This window comes from Castor canadensis, chromosome X (genome assembly GCF_047511655.1).
Source record: "Castor canadensis chromosome X, mCasCan1.hap1v2, whole genome shotgun sequence".
Taxonomy (NCBI): domain Eukaryota; kingdom Metazoa; phylum Chordata; class Mammalia; order Rodentia; family Castoridae; genus Castor; species Castor canadensis.
In genome coordinates this window covers 113,062,779-113,089,196 of record NC_133405.1, presented here as the reverse complement: position 1 = coordinate 113,089,196, position 26,418 = coordinate 113,062,779, and the positions used below count along the sequence as shown (strand labels likewise).

The following is a 26,418-nucleotide window of genomic DNA, read 5'->3' as shown; positions in this document are numbered from 1 at the left end:
TCATAACCATTTATATTTTAACAACATATCAGGTTAACGTGTGAATAAAAAAATGTAAAAAATAAAAACAAAACCAAAACAAATAGGATGGTAAGGGCATTGCAGCAGCATGAGAAATCTATTTATTATTTTGTGTCCATACAAGCTAGATCATCTTCCTTTTTACAAGCCCCTAGAGTTAATTATAATTTGAGGTCAAAAAAAGGAAGGAGCATGATAGTGGTTAGAGAGTATTAATTTGAAAAAAAATTCTTCTTGTTACAAAGGCTTTTAATCTCACAACTTGAATTGTATTTGTGCAGAAATATTTTAAGTATATATGCTAATAATATGTATTCCTATATGTACATTAAAATTAATTTCTATAAGTATACAGTTTCACAAAACATGAAATCTGAAAAAAATATGAGTTAATAACTGTTGCTTCTTGCTAGGCCAACAATTAGTTTTCAGTACTCATATCCTGTGTCTACAATATATTCTTACTCCCAAATCTTGCTATTCCAGTAAGAATAGCAAGATAACATTAGCATCATAAGCCCCATTTTTGAACTTCTGAGAAATTAAATTATATCTGAGAAATATTTTAATTGACAGAAAAATAGGGACAAAGGGTAGATAAATAAAGGGTTCCAAAAGAGTATGGATTTATATTATTTTATAATTATTTCAGCTAGATCAATGCTTCTCAAACTCAAATATACTTAGCCATCACCTGGAATCTTGTTAAATTGTGTAATCTGATTCTGTAGATCAGACTGACAGAGATTCTGCATTTTAAATAAATTCTTTAGTGCTATTGATGCTGCTGGTCCTAGGATGACCTTGGATTTGCAAGGGCTTACCACTTTAACGTTATTGGATGAAGTAAAATAAATAAATGATTTACCAAAGCACAATATAAAATTATATGTAGGAGTTTGAGATTGTTAAATCTTACAATGTTCACTGCAACAAATTCAATAGCAAGGATTAGGTCTACCTGAAGAAATTAATTCAGTTGTTCATCCATTTGTATATGCACATATGCAATATGTTAAGTCATTTCACTTGAGAGAAAACAACCCACCCATTTTTTGCCACTTCCTTTGCTCTATCCATTCTCACATATATTATCTCATTACAAGATTGGAACAGACAAGACTTGGTGGAAAATAGATGAACTGGATTTGTTCAACATATTTTTCTGTCTAGTCAAAGTGTTGATGGTGATTCACAATGACTTTCCATATTATAGCTTGTGTTTTCACCCAGATACTATTTATATCTCTCCTCCTGCTGATGTAAACCAGAACATAAATTTACTTGGCCTTCTTACTGATTTGTGCTCATTCTTTCACCTTACTCTCACAAAGGTTTTACTTTCACCCTGCATGTCCTAACCACAGTTATCAGAGAAGTTAATGAAACTTGCTGTGCTTATCTTTATGAGTCCTTGTAGAAATGTCAGTAAATCTCTTTTGCTCTCTGCAGGTTGCATTTTTCAATCAAATTAATTAGTTTATTCATAGGGAAAAAATCTTCTGCTGTCCCTATACCAGTTGTCTTCTTATATGCCAGTTGTTAAAACAGTTGGATGTTTTAACTTTTCTTCTTTCTCCCTCACCTAGTACACTCCCGTGGTATTATGCAGTATAAAATGAAACAAAACAAAAAACATTAGCTTATTCTTAACAATTTCCAGCTCAAGATGTTAGCAGAAATTATCTTGTTTTATCAGTGGCACTTAGTTCTTACAAATATTGTTAGAGATTTAAAGTAGCCAGTATCAGTATAGTAGTTCTAAATTAATTAAGGTTACAGATACCTTAACAAATTTCTTTGTTGTGTTAGCTTTCACTTCATTATTAATTTATATTCACAAAAGTATGAGAATTGGATATGTGAAAAATCAGAAAGGAAAGGATCAAATGAGAGTAAGTTTGGAAAATAAGGATGAATTGATGGAAAAACATCTTAACTGACATTCTTCTGTCATCATATTTTAAATCTGTTTTGGACAATATTTTCAAATATAATTTTAATCATTCTGTTCATATTATCTTACCCCCACAAAAAACCCCACAAAGATATTCTTTGAAAAGAATCAGTGGAGCAATTAGAAAATGGTGGAGAAAAAATAAAAACTGTGTATGAGGTAGACAGGTTATGGTTATGACCAGCCATCTCAATTACTAGTATGATCATTCTTCTGTGCATTTTATGATAATTGTGAATTATCAAACTAAATTTTAGTACCATATATCACCCAATATCTTCTAGAGATATGTTTGTCACATGTAGCTGACACTCTTGTATGAATAAGATAACTGAGAATTACCTTGATGAAATATATTGACCCAGCTCACAAATGATTTATAAACTAACCACATGACTATGTTAGTAGAGCACACTCTTCTCATGATTACCACCTGGTCTAAGACAGTAGCATCATTTACCTGGCTTATGTCACTAGTTAAATAAATATCTTCTTCCAGTGCCTTTACTAAAATGTGGTCTTGACCTGTCTATCTCTTACTTAAAGCCTTCCAGTAGCCTTTTCTTGAACTTCAGGATTTTCTAAGAGGATTAACTAAGGGGGATAGACCCACTCTAAATCTAGGTGGTACCATCTCATAAGATGGGTGCTTAAATAGAATAAAAGGGGAAAAAGAGAAAGAGAGCAGGTATTCTCTTTATCTCTCTGCTTCCTAGATGCCATGAGGTGAGCTGCTTTGTCCAACCATACCCTGCCTGCCATGATGAAATGAAACTTCTGAAACCATTAGCCAAAATAAATCTTTCTTCCCTTAGATTGCTTCTGTCAGGTATTTCATCAGTCTTGAAAAGTCTCATTAAAACAGTCTAGAACTCAAAACACTTATTTTATCCCTTACTGAGACTGGCATTTGTGATCAGTCTCCTATATATATTTCAATTTCCATACCATATCTGAACTATCTAACCCTTCCTTATGCAGCCTTGCACTCTACAGGTCTTTTGTTTCCTCTAAGAAATCATACCGTCCCTATTCTAGGTCCTTTGAATTGTATGTTTCCACTTCATGAAATATTCTACCTCGTGGTGGTTCTTTCCTGTCATTCAAATCTCAAATTAAACAGTATCAACCTTGAAAGTCTTTCCTGGATCACAAAGTCTATAGCATCCCCTCAACCACTCCCTATTACATTACCTTTTAATGTCTTAAAAGTATATTTCCATCTGATTTTTTTCTTGTATTGTTTTTGCATTGCCTGTCAGTTCCTCTACAATATAACCTTCATGAGATCTGGGAACTTACTTCTTATGCTCATTATTGTGTGTCCAGTGTCCTGAATAACTCAAAGCACTCCATTAATGTTTATTAATATTTGTAAATAAGTATGTGTACAGTTAGATAGATAAATCACAATTAAATATCTCAAATGCAATTTAATTTTGTTAGCAAATAAATTGAAAGACAATACTTACATCCACTAAATATAAAAGTTCATAGATTCTAATTATGATCTTATCTATAGCACTACATTCTTTAAACTTTTTTTTTATTAGATATCAAGTTAAGAATTGTAGCATGGATTTGGTTATACCTGATAAGCCTATACAAATATTAAGTATCACTTTTCTCATCACTAAACCTAGGTTTAGGCAGGGATCATGACTTCTGACTAGGTCTATTTATATCCTGTCTTTGTAAGAGAGAGGTAAGTAGTATGGACTAATCCATTTTAGATACTAGCAATTTACCATTCTAAAGTAATTATATTTTGGCAAATTTTAGGTAGTTCTTCAAATTGAAGCTAATCATCAATATGACCATGGTAATAGAAATTAGCAGGTTGCAATTTATTTGAATCATTAAATAAACCTAGAACTAACATGTTTAAATGATAATATCGTATGATCATAATCAGATTTTTGTTCCCTCTTAAAAACTGTCAAAAATCAGGTCCAGCAAAATTTGAATGCTTTATCTTGTTTAGAATTCCATATGTTTTATACATGAATACACAAAACTAGTGAAAGTGGCATGGAAAACTCATTGGTATGTATGAATTTTCATATTCTTAAATTTTCTTTACATAAATAAAACTTTGTGTATATTCAAGCCAAAAAATTAAATGTGCTACAAGTAGTTCCATATTAGTATCTCATTTATAAAACTCTATAAGATGTTTGGGAAAAGCTGTGCTGGCTAAAAGGTTGCCCTTTCCTTCTTGATAATCATGCTGAAACCTTTAAAACAAAAACTCCAAATCTTTTCTGAGGACAAAGTAATTTTATGTCAATCCTAGCTAAGTAGTAACATTGCCATTTTAGGATTCCAATCATCCATTGGGATGGGATTGAGGAAATTACACACATACACACAGACACACATACACATATATACCAGGGGTCTGTATGTGAATCATTAATTGTCATCGAATGGTAGATAACCTTTTAAAAAATTTTATTAGGATAGTTTTTGCTGGGTAGTGAGGGGGTGGGGTGGAGAAGGAGGGGGCAGGGGGTAAGGAAGGGGGTGGGGGAAAGGGGGAGAAATGACACAAACATTGTATGCACATATGAATAAAATAAAAATTAAAAAATAATAAAAAATAAAAAATTTTATTAGGATATTGTTATTACACGGGGGGGATTCATAGTGACATGGGATTTTTAATTGAAAATTTTAAACTGTTATAATTTTAATAGTAGATAAAAACTTGGAATTTTAATTCTAGGTTGAATTTACATTTTCTTGTAACTCAGTCTCAACGTGCAATTAATTAATTGATTATGATGAATAATTAATACCATTTTATTGGCCATATTGAGAAAAATGGAAGACAGAAATAATGGAAGTATTTAGCCTCCTGAAAAGGACAGTGGTATAACTATAAGAAAGGTAGTAAAAGAGGATGTTGGATTTTAAAACTAATTTTTTCTGAGGTTAATGCAGTTAAATTGCACAGATCAAAAGAAACAGATTTATGACAGTGAGTATCTGACCAAAAGTAGGCAGCTGTATATCTTATGATTTATGATGATGAATTGGTAAAATAAGTAGGCTGACCTGTGGTTACTAGGGGAAGGCAATTCAATAGTTTTAATATAACTAGTAAAATTCTTATCTCTAGAGTTAGCTTCAATCATTGAAATTATGACAGCAGGGGAAGCATGACAAGATGCATGAACTAATATCTCCTAGAGATAGTTGTAAGAATTCTATCTTATTTATTTATTTATCTATCTTTATTTATTTATATTATTTATTTATCTTTATTTACTCTGAAAAGTTATGAGCTTAAAAATGTTTCCCTCTCCCTATTGTCACACTATAATTTAGTACTAGAATAGCAATCCTCCAGCATATCTAATGAGTTTCTTTGGTCCTATCTTAAAGCATTTAATCTTCATAAATAGCTAAGTAAACTTAAGGCGCTTGAACAATTTTTTCAGCTAAATGTATTCAAATCCACAGTTGGCACTTCATTTCTTTTAATTTAAAAATAAATCTATCTTGTCTTGATAGGTTCTACATGAATACACACACTTAACAATATAAATCAAAGCAATACATTCAGAATGATGAAATTTGCTTGTTACCTTTGTAAGAATATTGTATTTTCAGAGATGTTAAAAAACCTTTTCTTGATTAAATAAATATACATATACATATATATATATATATTCTCAAAATAATTCATAGCCATAGGGATGTCCAAACAAGTTGAGAAGCATATTTCAAGAGGATTTCCATAAACAGATGTATAAATGTAGCATTTTGAGGGTTTTTCCTTCAGAAGAGAAGTTTCCTGTCAACTATTGCTATGAAATATTGATTTTATGTACATGGTTTTCTCTGCATACTAGCATTCCATTTACATTCACATTTTAATATTTGGAGAAATCCTACACAATACTATCTATGACAAAAGGATGAGAACTTGTAAAGGTTAATTTTGTAGATAACAATCTATCTGCCTCTACAATTCAATTATAAAAGTGAAAAAACAAATGCTACTAACATGACAATTCAATCCTAATGTCCCATGAACAAAAGCTATATGTCTTAGGAACAAACTAAGAATCAAGATTAAATGAACAAATTGCATCAATTTAATTATAGGGTTCTAAAACTTGCTATTTTTTGAGACAGGTTCTCACTATATAGTCCAGCCTGTCCTAAATCTCAAAATCTTCCTGCCTCAGCTTCCCAAATCTAGTGAATTTTGCTTATTTTTTAATAAAAATCAAATAAAGACTTACTTGCTTTGTTTTTCCATGCTAGCTACCCTGAGGCATTCCCATCTTGAATTTAGGAGATTCATTTGTTCTTGTACTTCAGTTTCTTCATCTTCTGATAATTTTCCTGTTCCAATCAGTTGTCTTCCCAATTGTAGAACATTACCAACCTGTCCCTGATGGGATGTCAAATCCATCATATACCCCTGAAAAGAAAAAAGTTAACAATTGTAATCAACATTTTAGGTAAATCATTGAATGTAAATTTGATATTTTTACAGTTTTAAAGGTACATTCCCATCTAAAGTATTTTATGGATGTGATTCCAAGATGGCAACTAGAGGGACTAAGCAGAAAGCATGCTTCCTAAAGTAAAATCTTGGAGAGACACTGGAGAACACTTGCAGGAAAAACCACCAAGAAGAGGAAAAACTCCAACACCACCACACCCCCAGCCCACACATAGCATCTCCACTCCACATTAAATGGAGAAACCAGGAGGGCTCTTGCACCACCAGATGCCAGCGCCTAACCGGCTTGGGAGAAGCAGACCACCAGGTGAGCTAAGCAGCATTTGGTACTGCCACAGACAACCCTGGGCCAGACCAACCCCCACCCAAGGAAAAAAGAAAAAAACTAAACAAACAACAACAACAACAACAAAAAAGACATGTAGCAAAGAGGGCAGGGTGCCCTGAGAGCCAAAGAGGGGGGTAGGGGCAATCCCTCATGGAACTGTAAATAAACAAGCTGGCCTGAGAAGGCAGGAGCAGTGGCACACGCCCAGCAACTAGGAGCAGGAAAGCTTGTAAAAGTGTCAGTGGGAGGAAAACTCCATAGGAGAGGGGGGAAGACCCACTTCCCACATGAGCTGTAAATAAACAAGCTGGCTGGAGAAGGCAGGAGTGGCAGCACCTGCCCAGCAACCAGGAGGGGGAAAGCTTGAAAAAGTGGCGGTGAGAGGAAAACTCCACAGGAGAAGGGAGAAGGCCCACTTCCCATGTGAACTGTAAATAAACAAGCTGACTCGAGAAGGCAGGAGCGGCAGCACACACCCAGCAACCAGGAGGGGGAAATCTTGAAAAAGTAGTAGTGGGAGGAAAACTCCACAGGAAAGGTGGGAAGACCCACTTCCCACGTTAACTGTGAATAAACCCACTGGCCTGAGAAAGCGGGTGTAGCATCACCTCCCCCAGTGTGCTTGGAAAGGGGAAAGCTTGTAATAGTGGCGATCATGCCCAGGAGAACTCTAAATAAACAAAGCCTGAGGGGCTAGATGAGCATTAAGCTCACTCCTGAGAGCTGCATAAATAAAGCCTCCATCAACAGCAGGCTGACAGTAGCGGGCAGGTGAGCCACAACCTCAGATAGACATTCACAAAGCTGTCTCCATACTCTTTTTTTTTCTCTCTTCCTTTGATGAGACAATAACAGAACTACTTCTGAGACACCATCTCCAGGATCGGAGGCTGAGGGACTAACACCAAAATTATTAAGACTGAAACTTTATTGCATTTGAACTTGGAGATTTTTTTATTTTATTTTTCAATCTTCTCTCTGTCTCTCTCATGCCTGTTTAGTTTACTGTTGATTAGTACACTAACCCTCTCTGTTTATACATTTGAAACTTTTTGTTTATTTGTTTTTTTTTACTTGTTTTTCCCTTTTTTTTTACCTTCTTTGCTTTCCCTCTCCTCTCACCCTTCCATTCTAAATATCACCATTGTTATTATTACAAGCTAGAAAATAACAATACAAAGGGCAATGATGGGAAGACAGAAAACACAGGGAAACCAGTTTCCTAACAGCAAAAAATCAGTACAGGAACCAGAGGGAAATGAAGAAAACAGATACTCAGAGCCAGACTCCAACAAAATGAAGATAAACTATGCCAAAGAACCCAATGAAGCCCAGAAGAATAATTTAAAAGAAGAAATCCTATAAGTAATCAGTGAGAATTTCATAGAGATGATACTGGATATGGTCAATGAAAATGTACAGGAGACATTCAAGAAATTCCAAGACAACAAAAATAGAGAATTTGAGAAAGCACAAGAAGAAATAAAAGAAACCATAGAAGCACTGCATAAACACCAAAGTGAAACAAAGAACATGATTAATAAAGAGACAAATGAACTCAGGAGAAAAATAGACAGCATTAAAGAAGAAGAAACTCAGGATATGAAAACCTCAGAAAAAAGAAAGAAACAAAATTCCAAGACAAAATGGAAGGCCAATCCAGCAGAATAGAACAAACAGAAGACAGAATCTCAGAACTTGAAGATGAAATGGTAATTAAAGGAAAAACCAAAGAACTATTAATTAAACAACTCAAGACCTGTGAAAAGAAAATGCAAGAACTCACTGACTCCATCAAAAGACCAAACCTGAGAATCATGGACATTGAAGAAGGAGAAGAGGTGCAAGCAAAGGGAATGTGTAATATATTCAACAAAATAATAACAGAAAATTTCCCAAATCTAGAGAAATCTATTCCCATATAGATGAAAGGGGCCTCCAGAACACCAAACAGATCAGACCAAAATAGAACTATCCCATGGTATATTATCATTAAAACAAGAACAGAGACCTGAGAAAGAATATTGAATGCTGTAAGAGAAAAAACAAGTAACATACAAAGGTAAACCCATCAAAATCACAGCAGACTTCTCAACAGAAACAATAAAAGCAAGAAGAGCTTGGGGCGAGATCTTCCAGGAACTGAATGAAAACAACTTCAACCCTAGGATACTCTACCCAGCAAAACTATCATTCAAAATAGATGGAACAATAAAAGTCTTCCATGATAAGCAGAAACTTAAACAATATGAGACCACAAAGCTACCACTACAAAAGATTCTTCAAGGGATTCTGTACCCAGAAAGTGAAACTCAAAATAACCATGAAAGGGCAGGCAGCACCAAACTACAGGAAAAGAGAAAGCAAGAAAGCAGAGTGTAACCTCAATTTACATACACACAATCAAACCTTCAAACAACTAAGACAACTAAATGACAGGAATCACCAAATATCTATCAGCACTAACAGTTAACATTAATGGACTTAATTCCCCCATCAAAAGGCACCATTTGATGAAATGGATTAAAAAGGAAGATCCAAAAATGTGTTGCTTACAGGAGACCCTTCTCACCAACAAAAATAAACATAGGCTTAGGATGAAAGGCTGGAAGTAGATTTACCAAGCCAATGGCCCCCGAAAACAGACTGGAGTAGCAATACTTATCTCTGACAAAGTAGACTTCAAACCTACCTGAATCAAATGAGATACAGAAGGACATTTCATACTAATAAAAGGGGAAATAGACCAAAGGGAAATAACAATTATCAACCTATATACACCCAATGTCAACACACCCAATTTCATCAAACATACCCTGAAGGACCTAAAAGCATATATTAACTCCAACACAGTGGTTGTGGGAGACTTTAAAACCCCATTATTCTCAATAGATAAGTCATCCAAACAAAAAATCAATAAAGAAATCCTAGATCTAAAATATACCATAGATCAAATGGACCTAGTTGATGTCTACAGAACATGTCATCCAACTTCTAAACAATATAAATTCTTCTCAGCATCCCATGGAACCTTCTCCAAAATAGATCATAATGCAATAAAACTAGAACTCAACAACAAAAATAAAGACAAAGAACATGCAAACAGCTGGAAACTGAATAACTCATTGCTTAATGAACAATGGGTCATGGATGAAATAAAAGAGAAAATTAAAAAGCTCCTGGAAGTCAATGAAAATGAAAACACAACCTATCATAACCTATGGGACACAGCAAAGGCAGTCCTGAGAGGAAAGTTTATAGCCATGAGAGCATATATTAATAAGACTGAAAAATCCCAAATCAATGACCTAATGATACATCTCAAACTCCTAGAAAAACAAGAACAAGCAAATCCCAAAACAAATAAGAGCTGAAATCAATGAAATAGAAACCAAAAAAACCATACAAAGAATTAGTGAAACAAAAAGTTGGTTCTATGAAAAAATAAAGAAGATAGACAGACCCCTGGCAAACATGACTAAAATGAGGAGACAAAAAACCCAAATTAGTAGAATCAGGAATGCTAAAGGGGAGATAACAATAACACCATGGAAGTCCAGGACATCATTAGAGATTACTTTGAGAACCTATATTCAAATAAATTTGAAAATCTTAAAGAAATGGACAGATTTCTAGATACATATGATCATCCAAAACTGAACCAAGAGGATATTAATCATTTGAATATATCTATAACACAAAATGAAATTGAAGCAGCAATCAAGAGTCTCCCCAAAAAGAAAAGTCCAAGACCCGATGAATTCTGTGCTGAATTCTATCAGACCATTAAAGAAGAACTGATACCAACCCTCCTTAAACTGTTCCACAAAATAGAAGGGAAGGAAAACTGCCTAACACATTTTATGAAGTCAGTATTACACTTATCCCAAAACCAGGCAAAGACACCTCCAAAAAAGGAGAACTATAGACCAATCTCCTTAATGAACATTGATGCAAAAATCCTCAATAAAATAATGGCAAACTGAATTCAACAACACAGCAAAAAGATCATTCACCACGACCAAGTAGGCTTCATCCCAGGAATGCAGGGGTGTTTCAACATATGAAAATCAATAAATGTAATAAACCACATTAACAGAAGCAAAGACAAAAACCACTTGATCATCTCAATAGATGCTGAAAAAGCCTTTGATAAGATCCAACACCATTTCATGATAAAAGCTCTAAGAAAACTAGGAATAGAAGGAAAGTACCTCAACATTATAAAAGCTATATATGGCAAACCTACATAACAAAGAAAAACTGAAACCATTCCCTGTAAAATCAGGAACTAGACAAGGATGCCTACTATCTTCACTCCTATTCAACATAGTACTGGAATTCCTAGCCAGAGCAATTAGGCAACAAGAAGGAATAAAAGGAATACAAATAGGTAAAGAAACTGTCAAAATAGCCCTATTTGCAGACAATATGATCCTGTACCTTTAAGACCCAAAAAACTCTACTCAGAAGCTCTTAGACACCATTAATAGCTACAGCAAGGTAGCAGGATATAAAAACAACATAGAAAAATCATTAACATTTCTATACACTAATAATGAACAAACTGAGAAAGAATATATGAAAGCAATTCCATTTAAAATAGCCTCAAAAAAAAATCAAATACCTAGGTGTAAACTTAACAAAGGATGTGAACTACCTCTACAAGGAAAACTATAAACTTCTGAAGAAAGAGATTGAGGAAGACTAAAGAAAGTGGAGATCTCCCATGCTCATGGATTAGTAGAATCAACATAGTAAAAATGTCTATACTCCCAAAAGTAATCTACATGTTTAATGAAATTCCCATCAAAATCCCAATGACATTCATTAAAGAGATTGAAAAATCTACTGTGAAATGAAAACACAAGAGGCCACAAATAGCCAAGTCAATACTCAGTCAAAAGAACAACGCAGGAGGTATCACAATACCCGACCTCAAACTATATTACAAAGCAATAACAATAAAAACAGCATGGTACTGGCACAAAAACAGACATGAAGACCATTGGAACAGAATAGAGGACCCAGATATGAAGCTACACAGCTATAACCAACTTGTGTTTGATAAAGGCATTAAAAATACATGATGGAGAAAAGACAGCCTCTTCAACAAAAACTGCTGTGAAAACTGGTTAGCAGTCTGCAAAAAACTGAAACTAGATCCATGTATATCACCCTATACCAATATTAACTCAAAATGGATCAAGGATTTTAATATCAGATCCCAAACTCTAAAGTTGGTACAGGAAAGAGTAGGAAATACTCTGGAATTAATAGGTATAGGCAAGAACTTTCTCAATGGAACCCCAGCAGCACAGCAACTAAGAGATAGCATAGATAAATGGGACTTCATAAAACTAAAAACCTTCTGCTCAACAAAAGAAATGGTCTCTAAACTGAAGAGACTACCCACAGAGTGGGAGAAAATATTTGCCAGCTACATATCAGACAAAGGACTGATAACCAGAATATATATGGAACTCAAAAAACTATATTCTCCCAAAATTAATGAACCAATAAAGAAATGGGCAAGTGAACTAAACAGAACTTTCTTAAAAGAAGAAATTCAAATGGCCAAAAAACACATGAAAAAATGCTCACCATCTCTAGCCATAAAGGAAATGCAAATTAAAACCACACTAAGATTCCACCTCAGCCCTGTTAGAATAGCCATCATGAGCAACACCACTAACAACAGGTGTTGGCGAGGATGTGGGGATAAAGGAACCCTCTTACACTGCTGGTGGGAATGTAAACTAGTACAACCACTCTGGAAAAAAATTTGGAGGCTATTTAAAAATGTAAACATTGACCCCAAACTCTTAAGTTGATACAAGAAAGAGTAGGAAATACTCTGGAGTTAGTAGGTATAGGTAAGAACTTTCTCAATGAAACCCCAGCAGCACAGCAACTAAGAGATAGCATAGATAAATGGGACCTCATAAAACTAAAAAGCTTCTGTTCATCAAAAGAAATGGTCTCTAAACTGAAGAGAACACCAATAGAGTGGGAGAAAATATTTGCCAATTATACATCAGACAAAGGACTGATTACCAGAATATACAGGGAACTTAAAAAACTAAATTCTCCCAAAACTAATGAACCAATAAAGAAATGGGCATGTGAACTAAACAGAACTTTCTCAAAAGAAGAAATTCAAATGGCCAGAAAACACATGAAAAAATGCTCACCATCTCTAGCAATAAAGGAAATGCAAATTAAAACCACACTAAGATTCCACCTCACCCCTGTTAGAATAGCCATCATTAGCAACATCACCAACAACAGGTGTTGGCGAGGATGTGGGGAAAAAGGAACCCTCTTACACTGTTGGTGGGAATGTAGACTAGTACAACCACTCTGGAACAAAATTTGGAGGCTACTTAAAAAGCTAGACATCGATCTACCATTTGATCCAGCAATACCACTCTTGGGGATATACTCAAAAGACTGTTACTCCAGAGGCACCTGCACATCCATGTTTATTGTGGCACTATTCACAATAGCCAAGTTATGGAAACAGCCAAGATGCCCCAGCACTGACGAATGGATTAAGAAAGTGTGGTATCTATACACAATGGAATTTTATGCAGCCATGAAGAAGAACGAAATGTTATCATTCGCTGGTAAATGGATGGAATTGGAGAACATCATTCTGAGTGAGGTTAGCCTGGCTCAAAAAACCAAAAATCGTATGTTCTCCCTCATATGTGGACATTAGATCAAGGGCAAACACAACAAGGGGATTGGACTATGAGCACATGATAAAAACGAGAGCACACAAGGGAGGGGTGAGGATAGGTAAGACACCTAAAAAACTAGCTAGCATTTGTTGCCCTTAACGCAGAGAAACTAAAGCAGATACCTTAAAGCAACTGAGGCCAATAGGAAAAGGGGAACAGGTACTAGAGAAAAGGTTAGATCAAAAAGAATTAACCTAGAAGGTAACACCCACGCACAGGAAATCAATGTGAGTCAATGCCCTGTATAGCTATCCTTATCTCAACCAGCAAAACTCCTTGTTCCTTCCTATTATTGCTTATACTCTCTCTACAACAAAATTAGAGATAAGGGCAAAATAGTTTCTGCTGGGTATTGAGGGGGGGGAGCGGGAGGGGGCGGAGTGGGTGGTAAGGGAGGGGGCGGGGGCAGGGGGGAGAAATGAACCAAGCCTTGTATGCACATATGAATAATAAAAGAAAAATGAAAAAAAAAATGTAAACATTGATCTACAATATGATCCAGCAATACCACTCTTGGGGATATACTCCAAACAATGTGACACAGGTTACTCCAGAGGCACCTGCACACCCATGTTTATTGCAGCACTATTCACAATAGCCAAGCTATGGAAACAACCAAGATGCCCCAGCACCGATGAATGGATTAAGAAAATGTGGTATTTATACACAACAGAATTTTATGCAGCCATGAAGAAGAATGAAATATTATCATTCTCAGGTAAATGGATGGAATTGGTGAACATCATTCTGAGTGATGTTAGCCTTGCCCAAAAGACCAAAAGTCGTATATTCTCCCTCTTATGCAGACATTAGATCAAGGGCAAATACAACAAGGGGATTGGAATTTGATCACATGATAAAGCAAGAGCACACAAGGGAGGTATGAGGATAGGTAAGACACCCAAAAACTAGATAGCATTTGTTGCCCTCATCGCAGAGAAACTAAAGCAGATACTTTAAAGCAACTGAGGCCAATAAAAGAAGGGGACCAGGAACTAGAGAAAAGATTAGTTGGAGAATAATTAACTTAGAAGGTAATTAACTTAGAAGGTAACACACATGCACAGGAAGTCAATGCAAATCAACTCCCTGTATAGCTATTCTTATCTCAACTAGCAAAAACCCTTGGTCCTTCCTATTATTGCTTATACTCTCTCTTCAACAAAATTAGAGATATTGGTAAAATAGTTTCTGCCAGGTAGCGAGGGGTAAGTGGGGGTGAGAGAAGGGGTGGGAGAGAGGGTAAGGGAGGGAGTGGGGGAGGGGGTAAGAGAAGGAGTTGGGCAAAGGGGGAAGAAATGACCCAAACATTGTATGCACATATGAATAAAATAAAAAATTTAAAAAAATAATGTATTTTATGTCAGCAAACTAAACCATTTTAATATGAATTAAGGAAAATTATTATCTTAGGAAATCTTCTCTAAAAGAAGACTTTGATAAAAGGATTGGTAGATATGATTTATTAAGGAATACCTCCCAGGAAGACCTCTGGGGACAGAGCAAAGAATCAAGAAACAAAACCAGGAAAGAGAGCAATCTAAGTAAGCTGGTGATTTCAGGAAAGGTCTTCTGCTGAGGGTCACTCAGCCTGCTCCACCGAGGTATTCTGTCTGTGATTCAGTATGATAAGTGGCATATCTGGAGTGTACCTCGGAATTATGCCTCAGTTTGGACCTAACACAGGGGAAGGAGGAATCATTGGCAAACCAGATCTCAGCACCTTTGAGGGTTGTTCTCCAAGGGAGAACTTCTTATACTGACCATTGGCATCCCAAGTACCTAAACATTATTTGTTTCCATTTCAAAATGAAATGTAAATTTCCAAAATGAAAGGCTTTTATGTAATCATTGAGAAAAAAAGGGAGACTTTCCATTATAAGTAACTTGTGTATGAAAATGGAAAGTGAGACTTGTTGAAAATATTCCAGGAATGGGGGGAAGGATAAAGGAGACTGATGGAAGGGGTACATTCAAGAATGATAGATTATAAGAACCTTTGTAGAAGTCACAATGTAACCCCAGTACAATAATAATATGATAATAAAAAAATCTAAAAATGTAGTAACAGCTATTTTTGAAAATCAATGTTTTACTTTACCTCATGAGTATGAAATTGTTCTTTCACTTCTTCTACATCATTCGAAATCTCTCCTTGGGCTTGCAATATGTCCTCAGCAGAAAGAAGCCATGAGAGTACTTCTTCTAAAGCTGTTTGGTAGCTGTCCAGGTTTACTTCAGTCTCCATCAATGAACTGCCAACTGACTTGTCTTCAGGAGCTTCCAAATGCTGAACAATAAAATAAATTGGGTGTTATACAATTAGTGTCTTTGCAGACTGTTCCAGTACATTAAATTGAATGAAATATTTAAAATGCTAGAAATGTCTACTTGCATTTTCAGAGACATGAACAGCAGACACATATAATAGCAAGCTTGCATTTTAACATCCTCACAAATAAACACAAATTCTCAAATGGCAGTTGTAATCCACACCAAATTAACATTTTCTGTATTGGTATAAAGAGTGAAATCTTTTTATGTACAATTTTAAATGCTATGAAATTTCATCCATAGGCTACTTTTCAGTTCATATTTATAATACTTTACATATACATTATTGAAATTATATTTACATACTTTTGCAATGGTTTTAAAGAAAGCACCTCTTCCTGAGAGGGCATAAGTAATGGAATATTTCAAAACTTTACAGATCATTAAAAGTATTCATAAGAAAATATGTGTGTGGGCAGGTAGAGTGGAACAAAATTTTTTAAAAAGTGCCTTAAAGACATGTCTGCAATTTCCAACAGTATAACTTGTATAAATTAAGCATTTATTTCCAAAAGGCAACTATTTAAATAGTCAGACATTAGCTCAGAAGTAAAATGTAAAATATGTTCTACTCAATTAATTAGTGGGATATTAAATTAAATTCCAAACAGTTTTCTTTAAATTTCTGTCAAAACCCTAAAGCTAAGAAGAACAAAGGATCCAAAGTACCTATAACTCTAAAGGGAAAATTCAGGTCAGATATGAACGAATTGCTAAAAGGTTATCAAAAGCCAATCTTCCAACCCTTAATCTATTTTCACTCTCAAATGTATATAAGAGAGAAAAAGGAGATTAAATGGCAAAATCATGTGACAAAAGATTCCTCTATAGTAGTTGGAATATTGTGCACAGCCTAACTGTCCCTTCCTGAAGTCAAGCAATAGAGACAGGGAGGTTTGCAAGATGCAGCATTTACCTCTAAACCTGACATGTGTTGGGAAAATTCAACTTCTTTGCCACCTGTACCATCAAATAGCAGGAGAGACCTCTCGGGATAACTTATTGCCCTTTAAACTTAAGACAATTACCAAGGGAAAACATTGAATAAAGAAGAAAGTCCACATTAAGTTTTTTGGGCATCACATGAACTGATGGTAGGTTTTTGCACTTCAAAATTCCTGAGAAGGAACATGATGAAGTGGATTTCTTGCTGAAGTAAGGGACATAATACACTAACTACAGAGTTAAGCAGAGCAAAAAAATACTGGAGAAATATTTGCAGGGGAATCCTTTGTGCACGCCAAATATTTTAAGCAAGCAGGGGATCACAACAAATTGGGTTTTGCAAAGGAAACAAAAGGCAACTGAGAATAATGAGAAGTTTTTCAGAGGAAAAACTTTCATGACCTTGCCTAGAGAAAACCCAACATTTGATGGCTCTCCCCCATTATTACTGTCTTGCATTTCCAGTCTTCCTCAATGATGGGTCTTAATCCTATGAGCTCCTAGCATCAACTTAATTGTCCTCTTGTGATAAATGCTCTAATTTTAAAACTTTAATATTGCAATTTTCCCAAGTGTTACATTCCTTAAGATGACAAAGCACAGTGTCAGTTGTTGGTGTGACCTTTTCATGAAGTGATAGACTCTTTTCCTGTTTGTAGAGAACTAGAAAAAACAGGCAATCCTAATAAGTCAAAATCATCCTCCTCTAATATGTCAAATAGAACCTAAGTGCCTTATAGGGCTAGTCACATGGGAACCCCAAAGACAAGACAATTTCTGAAGGTCTTAGGGATTAGATCAAGTTCCATGGTGTATCCCTTTTCTCTGTTTCAAAATACTATTAATACTAAATAAATATCGATGTTAACATTAAGAAGAAAAGTGACAAAATTATAGCCTGAGGGATGTGCACAGGTGCAACCATCTTCATTACTGTGCAACCTATACACTAGAATGGAGCTCTGAGCTATGAAGAAACCCATGCTTCTTTTATCCACGGTTGGCATTTTGACATTCTTTGTACTTGGGTTTCATAAGCAAAGTCCAATGGAGCTGGAAGTATTAATGTGCAGAGAAAAGAAAGGTACAATATGTGGATTTTTTCCATTTGCATATAGTGTTGACAATGCTCCATGAGTACAGAATTCCGGTGAACTGGAAATATGTAAGTTTTAAGAATACTAAAAGAGAGTACCAGGTGAGACTACTATGTCCATAAATGAGTAAACAAGGACACTAACAACCCCAGAAGATCATATTCCTTTTGAGCCAGACCTTATTTGAAATGCAGAGAAAAGGCAATTCTAGTAAAACATGAACAACCAAGAAATCCTAACGTGCCCTTTCTTACTTTTGCTACTTTCCTGATTTAGCCAACCACTTATGCTGAAATTGATGACACAGAAAACATAATTAGTGTAACCTGCAGTTCCTTTTGATTTCAGTCCTTCTTTTCTCAGTTAGCTGAGGATGAACAGAATTGGTAAAATATGAGCTTATCAAAATGTGAGATAAAAACAGCTAAGTTAGTTGTATTTTCCACATTCTGGTACGAATGAAAAACATATGCATATAATAGCTAGGAGATGCAAATTTTACAATGATTTTGCTTAGGTTAAACACTCTTCTATTTCTACTCATAACAGGAATTGCCTGTACAAAAATGACTAGCAAAATGTATGCTAATATTTTAAATTTTAAATTACATTTATTCAGTATGTTGCTAAATCACACAAACAACACCCATGGAAAGGCAAGAAGAAGAACAAGTAATACTTTTATGTGTTAATAATTTTAATATACATATTTGTACTCTCAGAAAAAGGGACTCTGCATTTCATTTTTTCCTGAGAACCACAAATTATATAGACATTCCTGTGTTCAGGGGACAAAAGTTCAATTTAATCTTGGACATTCTGCCTTCTCTTGGTTACAGATGAGAGGAGATGGGAGATATATTATGTGCAATAGAATGTGGCTTTTAATTCCATGGGGCTTTAGAGGCAAAGAGTTGGTGTTTGAATCTTTACTCTGATCGGAGTTCTTTTGACCCTTTTTAGACCTACTATAAGTCTTGATTTCCTCCTATGTAAAAATGGGAAGAACAATACTTACTTCCCTAATAAAATCATGCCAAGAATTAAAGAATACAAAAAATACTTGATAGAATGTCTGAGCTTGAGTAAGAAGCCAAGAAGTATGTTATAGTTGTGATTAATATTATATTCCTATATACCTAAGACCTATTTTAAGGTTGCCTTATGTCACTGCTTAGATTTCAGGAGACAGACAATTATTGTAGAAAACTGGCTCTCAAAACCTTTAAATCAGATCTGTTTGTAATCTGAGCCTTAACTTAACCTATTTAAAAGTTATTAAAAAAATCAGAAAAAATTTAAAAGAGTTATAAAAATTCATTAGAAATATTACATCAAATGATCTTCTCCAACTGATAAACTGTAAATGGCACTATTATTCAAGTAACAAAGCACTATTTTTTACCTTTGTACAAATTAAATTAAAACATTAAACACTATATGATTTACTTATGTTTATACAGGCTTAAGTTTTTGGAGAAAAAATTTAAAAGGCAAATTCTGTAGAAATGCCTTTAATAGACATATCCAAAACTCATAAATTATGAATCTAAATTTTTTGTCAGCATATGTTCATAAAGCAAGAACATTTGAAAAGCAGATTCTTAAAACTAAATTCAAGCTTGTGTGAATTATATATAATTCAATTATTGTTTATGTCCATAAATTAAACTATACATACTTATAATCAATTATATATGAAATTATGATAAAATTTTCCTCTGGATTCGAGCAATTTTTTTTTTGTGTAGACCATTGTTTTACAAATTCTAATTCACAACCTACTACTGATTTGTGAAAATATTTCAATAGGTTATGACCAGGAATATTTTAAAATTAAACAAAATAAAAATATTAGTCTATCATTCATACTATGTATTAATATTTTTTCCAAATTTTCAATTCCAGTTTTGCATTTTATATATGCATATATATACATATATATATGTATATATATATATATATATATATATAGAGAGAGAGAGAGAGAGAGAGAGAGAGAGAGACCCAGAATATTTATTCTGGGTCAAAATGAAATCTTTTAATGCAGTTCATGAAATAATACTGGAAATGAGTCTAGAATTCCAGACTATGTAAACTCAAGATGGAAAAAATTTACTTGAATTCCACCTTTGTGTATTTTCAGTAGAACACTTGTACTAAAATACTTTTAAATTGGCTTTCCCAGAGGAGTTAGAAATAGAGATATTTCAAGAAGGTTATACTTTCAGTTTCAGCATATCAAACCTAAGCTTGTAGCCAGTTCATATAAGCCATGGTAATAAAGCGAGTCTTCTAGGGGACCTGATCTTTGTCTTTTATAGAAGACCCATGCACAATAAAGACAGACCTACCATTTCATAAATAGAGATAGCATTATCATAAGTTGAAACTAATTTTGTCCTATGCTTCAATTCTATTTGAATTTTTAATCTTTTTCAGAGTAGATTATGTTTCTCTGCAGTATACTGGGCAGCTAATAATTATGTGAAAGGCACAGCATTAGAATGGATGAAATGATTTTCATTTTTCCAAAATCAATGAAACCAAAATTCATTCAACATCATCCACACACTTCAGAGGCTTAATTGCCGTCTTTTTTGCATGAGAAAGTAGTAGATATTGTCACTTATATTCCTTGAAGACATTAATCAGGCATAAAGAAGGAAGAGTAAAGAGGGGAAAGGCAAAGCTATTAGAAAAGACAAATGACTGCCATTTTAGTACTGCGATGTCCAGGAAAACCTCAGGAAACTCATTTCTAGTGACAATTTCTAGTAATGAAAATTTCTAGTATTATTTATATTATACCCTAATAAAACATAGAGCTATAGACTTGGCTCCACACGTAAACATTTTTTAAAACCCAGTTTACTAGCAGTAAGTTATTTAAAATCTCTGTCTCATGTTCTCTATCTGTAAAACAAAGAATATAAAAATATATGTCCTTAGTATTGTTGCAAAAATTATATGAGACCATGAATATAAGATGCTAAGAATATTCTAGATTCCAAGAAATGCTCTGTAATGTCTGAATTTGTGAACTAATGTTCATTGAAATGCCAAATGAATTTTATAAGGAAAGAGTTAAATGAGCTGTGTGTATTTTCAGGAGCATGATTTTGGCAATTCAAACTGAGATAAGTCATCATATGGCTACATATACATACAGGAACTAGCAAAGCTGCTAGAAAAATGGCAAGGTATTTCCAGAGGGCACAATCTACCAATGAAATGTTTTTCTGTCACTGATGAAACTACCTATTTTGTCAGCTTTCCCAAAGTCATCCTTGAAGTAGATTTGACCTAGGTAAAAACAGTTTTCTTGTTCTTGAATGTATAAATACATCAAGGATATTTGAAAATTGTTTCATTCTTAGTTCAGTTAAATGTATCATGCTTCTTTTTTATAGAGTCTAAGTCAATGCAAGGATGACAAGTTTTTTGGTGTATTCTATAATCTTTTTATCCCGCAGTGAAGATTATTTCAGAACTAAGGGATTACAGAGGGATAAACAAGTGGTTCTTTTACAAAATAGCAGCAGTGCAGTTTAGAGGAACCAGGATTAGTACCTGGAAATATTCCTGCCACAATTCCACTTTGTTTTCTCAGAGATAGAATATGTAAACCAGGGTATTATTCAAAGTATGAAAAATGATTACAGAGGCAATTTATGAGAAATTAATACATTATGCAACACTGTATATGATATTCAATCTAATGATATCATTAAGTAGGTAATTTGTAATATTACTTGTGCCTGAAACTCAGTTCGAAGTTAAACTTTAATGAATATTTTGGAAAAAATATGGCCTGTTGTTATGGCAGTATTAAAACAACAATCACAACAACTACTAGATAAATAATAGCAATAACAACTATTGACATTATTTATTGGGCTCTTAGTGTCAGTCAATTTGCCAAAAACTTAATATTCATTGTATCATTTCTCACTGCAACACACTAGGATGACAGAGAACATTAGGATGGGAAAATGGAAATAGAAAAATACATGTTTGGAAATATTATGTACTCACATATGAAAATGGAAAAATGAGACCTGTTGAAACTATTTTAGGAATGGGAGAAGAGGGATAAAAGACTATGATGGTGGTGGTGAATTTAACGAAGATATATTGTGAGCATCTTCACAAATGTCAAAACACAATTTGTTTAGTATGCTTTGTTTATGAAAAAAACTACATATCATCTATATTCATATTTCTATGTATGTGGGCATATTTTTGGAAAATAAGTATTCAATAGACTATTAAACAACAGGTTATGCAACCTGTTTTTTTGGTTTTTATTTTGGTAAGACTGGATTTGAATCCTGAGCTTTGTGCTTGCAAAGCAGGAAATCTACTGCTTGAGCAACAACTCCAGTCCATTTTGCTCTGGTAATTTTGAAGATGGGGATCTCAGGAATTATTTGCTTGCCCTGGCTTTCAACCTGATCTGCCCAATCTTAGCCTTTCAAGTAGCAGATTATAGGTATGGGCCAGTGTACCCGACCAAAAGTATTATTCTTGATACCTTGAAAAAAAAAGTCAGCATGGCAAAGACTGATAAGTCCTCAATAGTTCTCCTACTCCACTTCTCAAATAGGTGTAGAAAGATTAGGAAACTCTTTGGCTTTCTGAGATATAAAGTATAATTTCCCCTTTCCCTTGCAGTTAGGTGTGATATGTGACCACATATTGAACACTGGGATCAGATGTATACAACCTTGATCAAGAGATGGATACCTTTTTTTCCATCCTCCTTCTCTAAGGCTCCAATACAGACTGGGTGATGGTGAGCTACCCTTGGCCATAGGGATAAAGGGTATCTTAGACCATGACTGAACAAGAACATAAGGACTTTGGGGCCCTGGAAGCTTTCCCACAAGGCCTTGCACATCTTCTAGATAGTTTAAGAGAAATAACTGAGAAAGAGAAATATTTTTCTGAATTAATTCCTTATTTTGTTTTGTTACTGACACAAAACCTGTAGCCCATCTCATACACTAACTTACTCTCAAATTTCTAAAAGTTGAAATTCCCATAAAAACCATTCACTTGTAAAAACTAATATGTGATTTTAAAATAAACTTTTTACCATAGGTCATGTATCAGTCTGATAATATACCCTCTCTCTATAAAATATACTCTCAATGAAGGTTCAAGTTCACTCTGCTATATTTTTAACCTATTTATAGAAATTCTCCTTTACCCATGAGGAATACCTTCCAAGATGTCTAGTAGATACCTTAAAACACTGATTGTACCAGAAAGAATGTATATGCTATGTTTTTTCCTACATAAACATATGTATGATGCTTTATTTACATGCACACAGTAAGAAAAACAGCAAATAACAAAATAGACTAATTATACCAATATACATTATTAAAAATTAGGTGAATGTGGTTATTCTCTTTGTCTTTGTTTCTCTCTTTAATTTGTCTGTATGTGTCTCAATCTCTAACTACTTTATTGTACTGTATTCACCTATCTTGTGGTGATATGAGATGATATAATGCCTACATGATAAGATGAAGTGTGGTAAATGATGTAGGCACTGTGACATAGTGTTAGGCTAAAATGTAATATTTACTTGAATACAAGTACCCTGGTACTATGACAATATGATAAATAAGATGATCACCTAGTGACTAATGGGCAGATGGTATATACATATATCCCATGTGGGATAGAGCAGAATGGTGCCATAGTTCATGCTACTCAAAAGTATGAAATTTAAAATTTAGGAAATATTTATTTCAGAAATTTTTCATTTGATATTTCAGACTACAGTTCATGATAGTAGATAGCTGAAACCTCTACTGGCAAAACATTGGCTAAGGGGATACTACTGTACCTTTAAATATTACACTAGCCTTTGTCTATTTGGTCTCCATGACTAACATAAGGCAGCACAAATATAATTAATGAATACTCACTAAATTAAGTTGTCTTGGGTAGTTAATTTTAATTTCTCACTAAAAGATATTTATGCCTCCACTTTAAGATTTAATATGCAATATGTTTTAACAAATGGGCGTATCTTGAAAATGGGTAACATTATGCAAAGTATTCATTATTTAAAACATGTACTCAATATTTCTTTTGGTGGTTTGTCTATATGTATATTCATATTCATGTGTAACACATTTATGTCTATAATTTTCTTTTTCTAATTTGCCTAATTCTTCTTTCTATATAACTGAGTATTCATTTATGTTCCATTATTCTTTTTTCCCTTTATTTCCTCTTTTCTTGCCCTTCTTGCCCATTTTCTTGGCTATTATAATCCACAAAGTGATAGAACTCTTTTCATGAAACCAAGAAGGAGGGAGAGGTAATCATTGCTATGACAAACTGTCCTAAACCCAAAAAAGTTTTCATAGAATTTAATAACATAGTATTGTAAGAGTTGTCAGATTCAAAGTGGAATCATTTATGTCAAACCATGAAAAACTGAACCAGGGAAGGCCAAGAAGGCCATCTACAATTTGCCGCATAATAGAGCTATCACAATGACAGCAACCACTTATACAAGAACACTTTCCTCACATATTGTTTAATAAGTCCAAACCAAAGAAATAGTCTGCTATGACTTTAAGGCTAATTTCACCTACTAACTACAGCCACTTACTATTTAGAGCTTACCAGCTCTCTCAGAACACCATAAGGTGCCAATGAACTTTTTTTCAAAACACCTTAAGTTGCTTTTCTCATTCCCCAATAAAACCTAAACTTTTCTTTATTCTTCAGACATACCAGAGGCCACCCTGGACTGTGTTTGTATTACCTGGGTTGCAATAGTAATATTTATTCAATCCCAATTAAAAGTTTTTTCATTGTAGATTTGTTTCTATATTTTTGGGGTGTTGACAACATAAAAGATTTGATGTTTTATTAAATTACCACAGTTTACAGTGAAAATTTTAATAAACAAACTCCTATGAAAAACAATGTTCTGAGAAATTTATTAGCTAGTGTATTGAGAATGTCCACTTTTGGTGATTTTTTTGCATGCATTATGTCATATATATAATCCTCACATCTACCCTTGAAGGGTATCTATTTCTAAAACAAAGAAATAGAAGTCACATATATGATATGCAGTAGGAGAAATGGGACACTAGTTCATTTGTTATCATTATGAAAGGCTGAGAGAGTATTATGAGATCCATAGATTACAGAGGATGAAAATAAATGGAATAATTATGTATTCTTTTAATGCATTTCAATAATGTCAGTATTTGCTTGAAATTCATAAAATTTGATAATTTAAACAACCAGGGATTCTCTAAAAAGTAATTTTAAAATAAGATAGTTCTAAAATGTCTGGAAAGATCAAATTTCTAACTTGTTTATCTCAGTCTTAGGCCTAATGCAAAAATAAGTCTTATTTATTTTAATCACCAATTTATAAGTATACAAATACATATGATTTGCTGGATGATATGTAATTTTGATAGGACTGGGGTTTGAACTCAAGGCTTTGTGCTTTCAAAGCAGGTGCTCTAATGCTTGAACTACACCTCTAGTTCATTTTTCTCTGGTTATTTTGGAGTTGGGGGTCTCATGAACTGTTTGCCCAGCCTGTGACCCTCCTGATCTCATCCTCCTGAGCAGCTAAGGTTAAAGGTGGATAATTTTCAAATGAAAAAAGTTCAGAACTAAACTGCCTTACCCAATGGCTTTTGCTTACGGAAAACATCTCAGAATGGAACATATATACATCTCATGAAAACTAATTATTATACACTTAAATAATATCCCTCCAAAATGACAGTAGTGTATGGAGTTTGCTGTATCATATACTAACTATTCAGCAGTGAAATATGAATTAAACTGATCATTATGTACTTCCATGTGACCATTTTTAAAGTCTTGATTTATTTCATAAATCACCTTTTACAGTAATTTGCCTATGTTATATTTATTCTACAAGTCTATAGTCTATTTTTAAATATAGAAGTAAAAGAATAGAATCCCCTACAAGATACAAACTTACCTATACTGCCATTAATTCTAGCATCACTTCATTTTTCAAGGGAAAATCTCATTATACCTATCATTACATAACCCAAAGGTCCTTAAATCTTTTCTGCAAAGGGTTGGATAATAAATATCTTTACTTTTGCACACCATTACAGTCCAGTTGCAACCACTCAGCCTTGTCATTTTAGATTGTAACACAAAAGCAACCATAGACAATATGTAACTGAATAAACATGTATGGTTTCCAATAAAACTTTATTTATAAAACACAGGTGGCAAGTCTATTGTAACCCTCTGGCTGCTGTAGTTTCCTGATCATTTAATTACTTCCCATGTTTATCTAATTCCTCTGCAGAGACTCAAAACCATCCCATTATTGATTATCTCTTCTCTCTCTAACCCCTCCGACTCCAAATTGGCCACTGTGGACTACTTTTCCATTCTACTGCAAATCTAAGCTATCCTTTAAAACATAACCTCACTGTCTTGCTCTCCATATATCCACCTGTGAT

At 34.1% G+C, this 26,418-nt stretch overlaps 1 protein-coding gene across 12 annotated transcripts in view; it reads right to left on the bottom strand.

Annotated features, from left to right (window-relative positions):
* Positions 1 to 26,418, bottom strand: part of Dmd (dystrophin) — a 2,168,746-nt gene that overhangs the window by 1,484,244 nt on the left and 658,084 nt on the right. For all 12 annotated transcript variants that reach the window (XM_074062730.1, XM_074062731.1, XM_074062740.1 and 9 more), the window contains 2 exons: positions 15,637 to 15,825; positions 6,235 to 6,416 (listed from right to left, as the gene is read on the bottom strand). In XM_074062730.1, the coding sequence (XP_073918831.1) occupies positions 6,235 to 6,416; positions 15,637 to 15,825 (371 nt within the window). The remainder of the gene's footprint in view (positions 1 to 6,234; positions 6,417 to 15,636; positions 15,826 to 26,418) is intronic.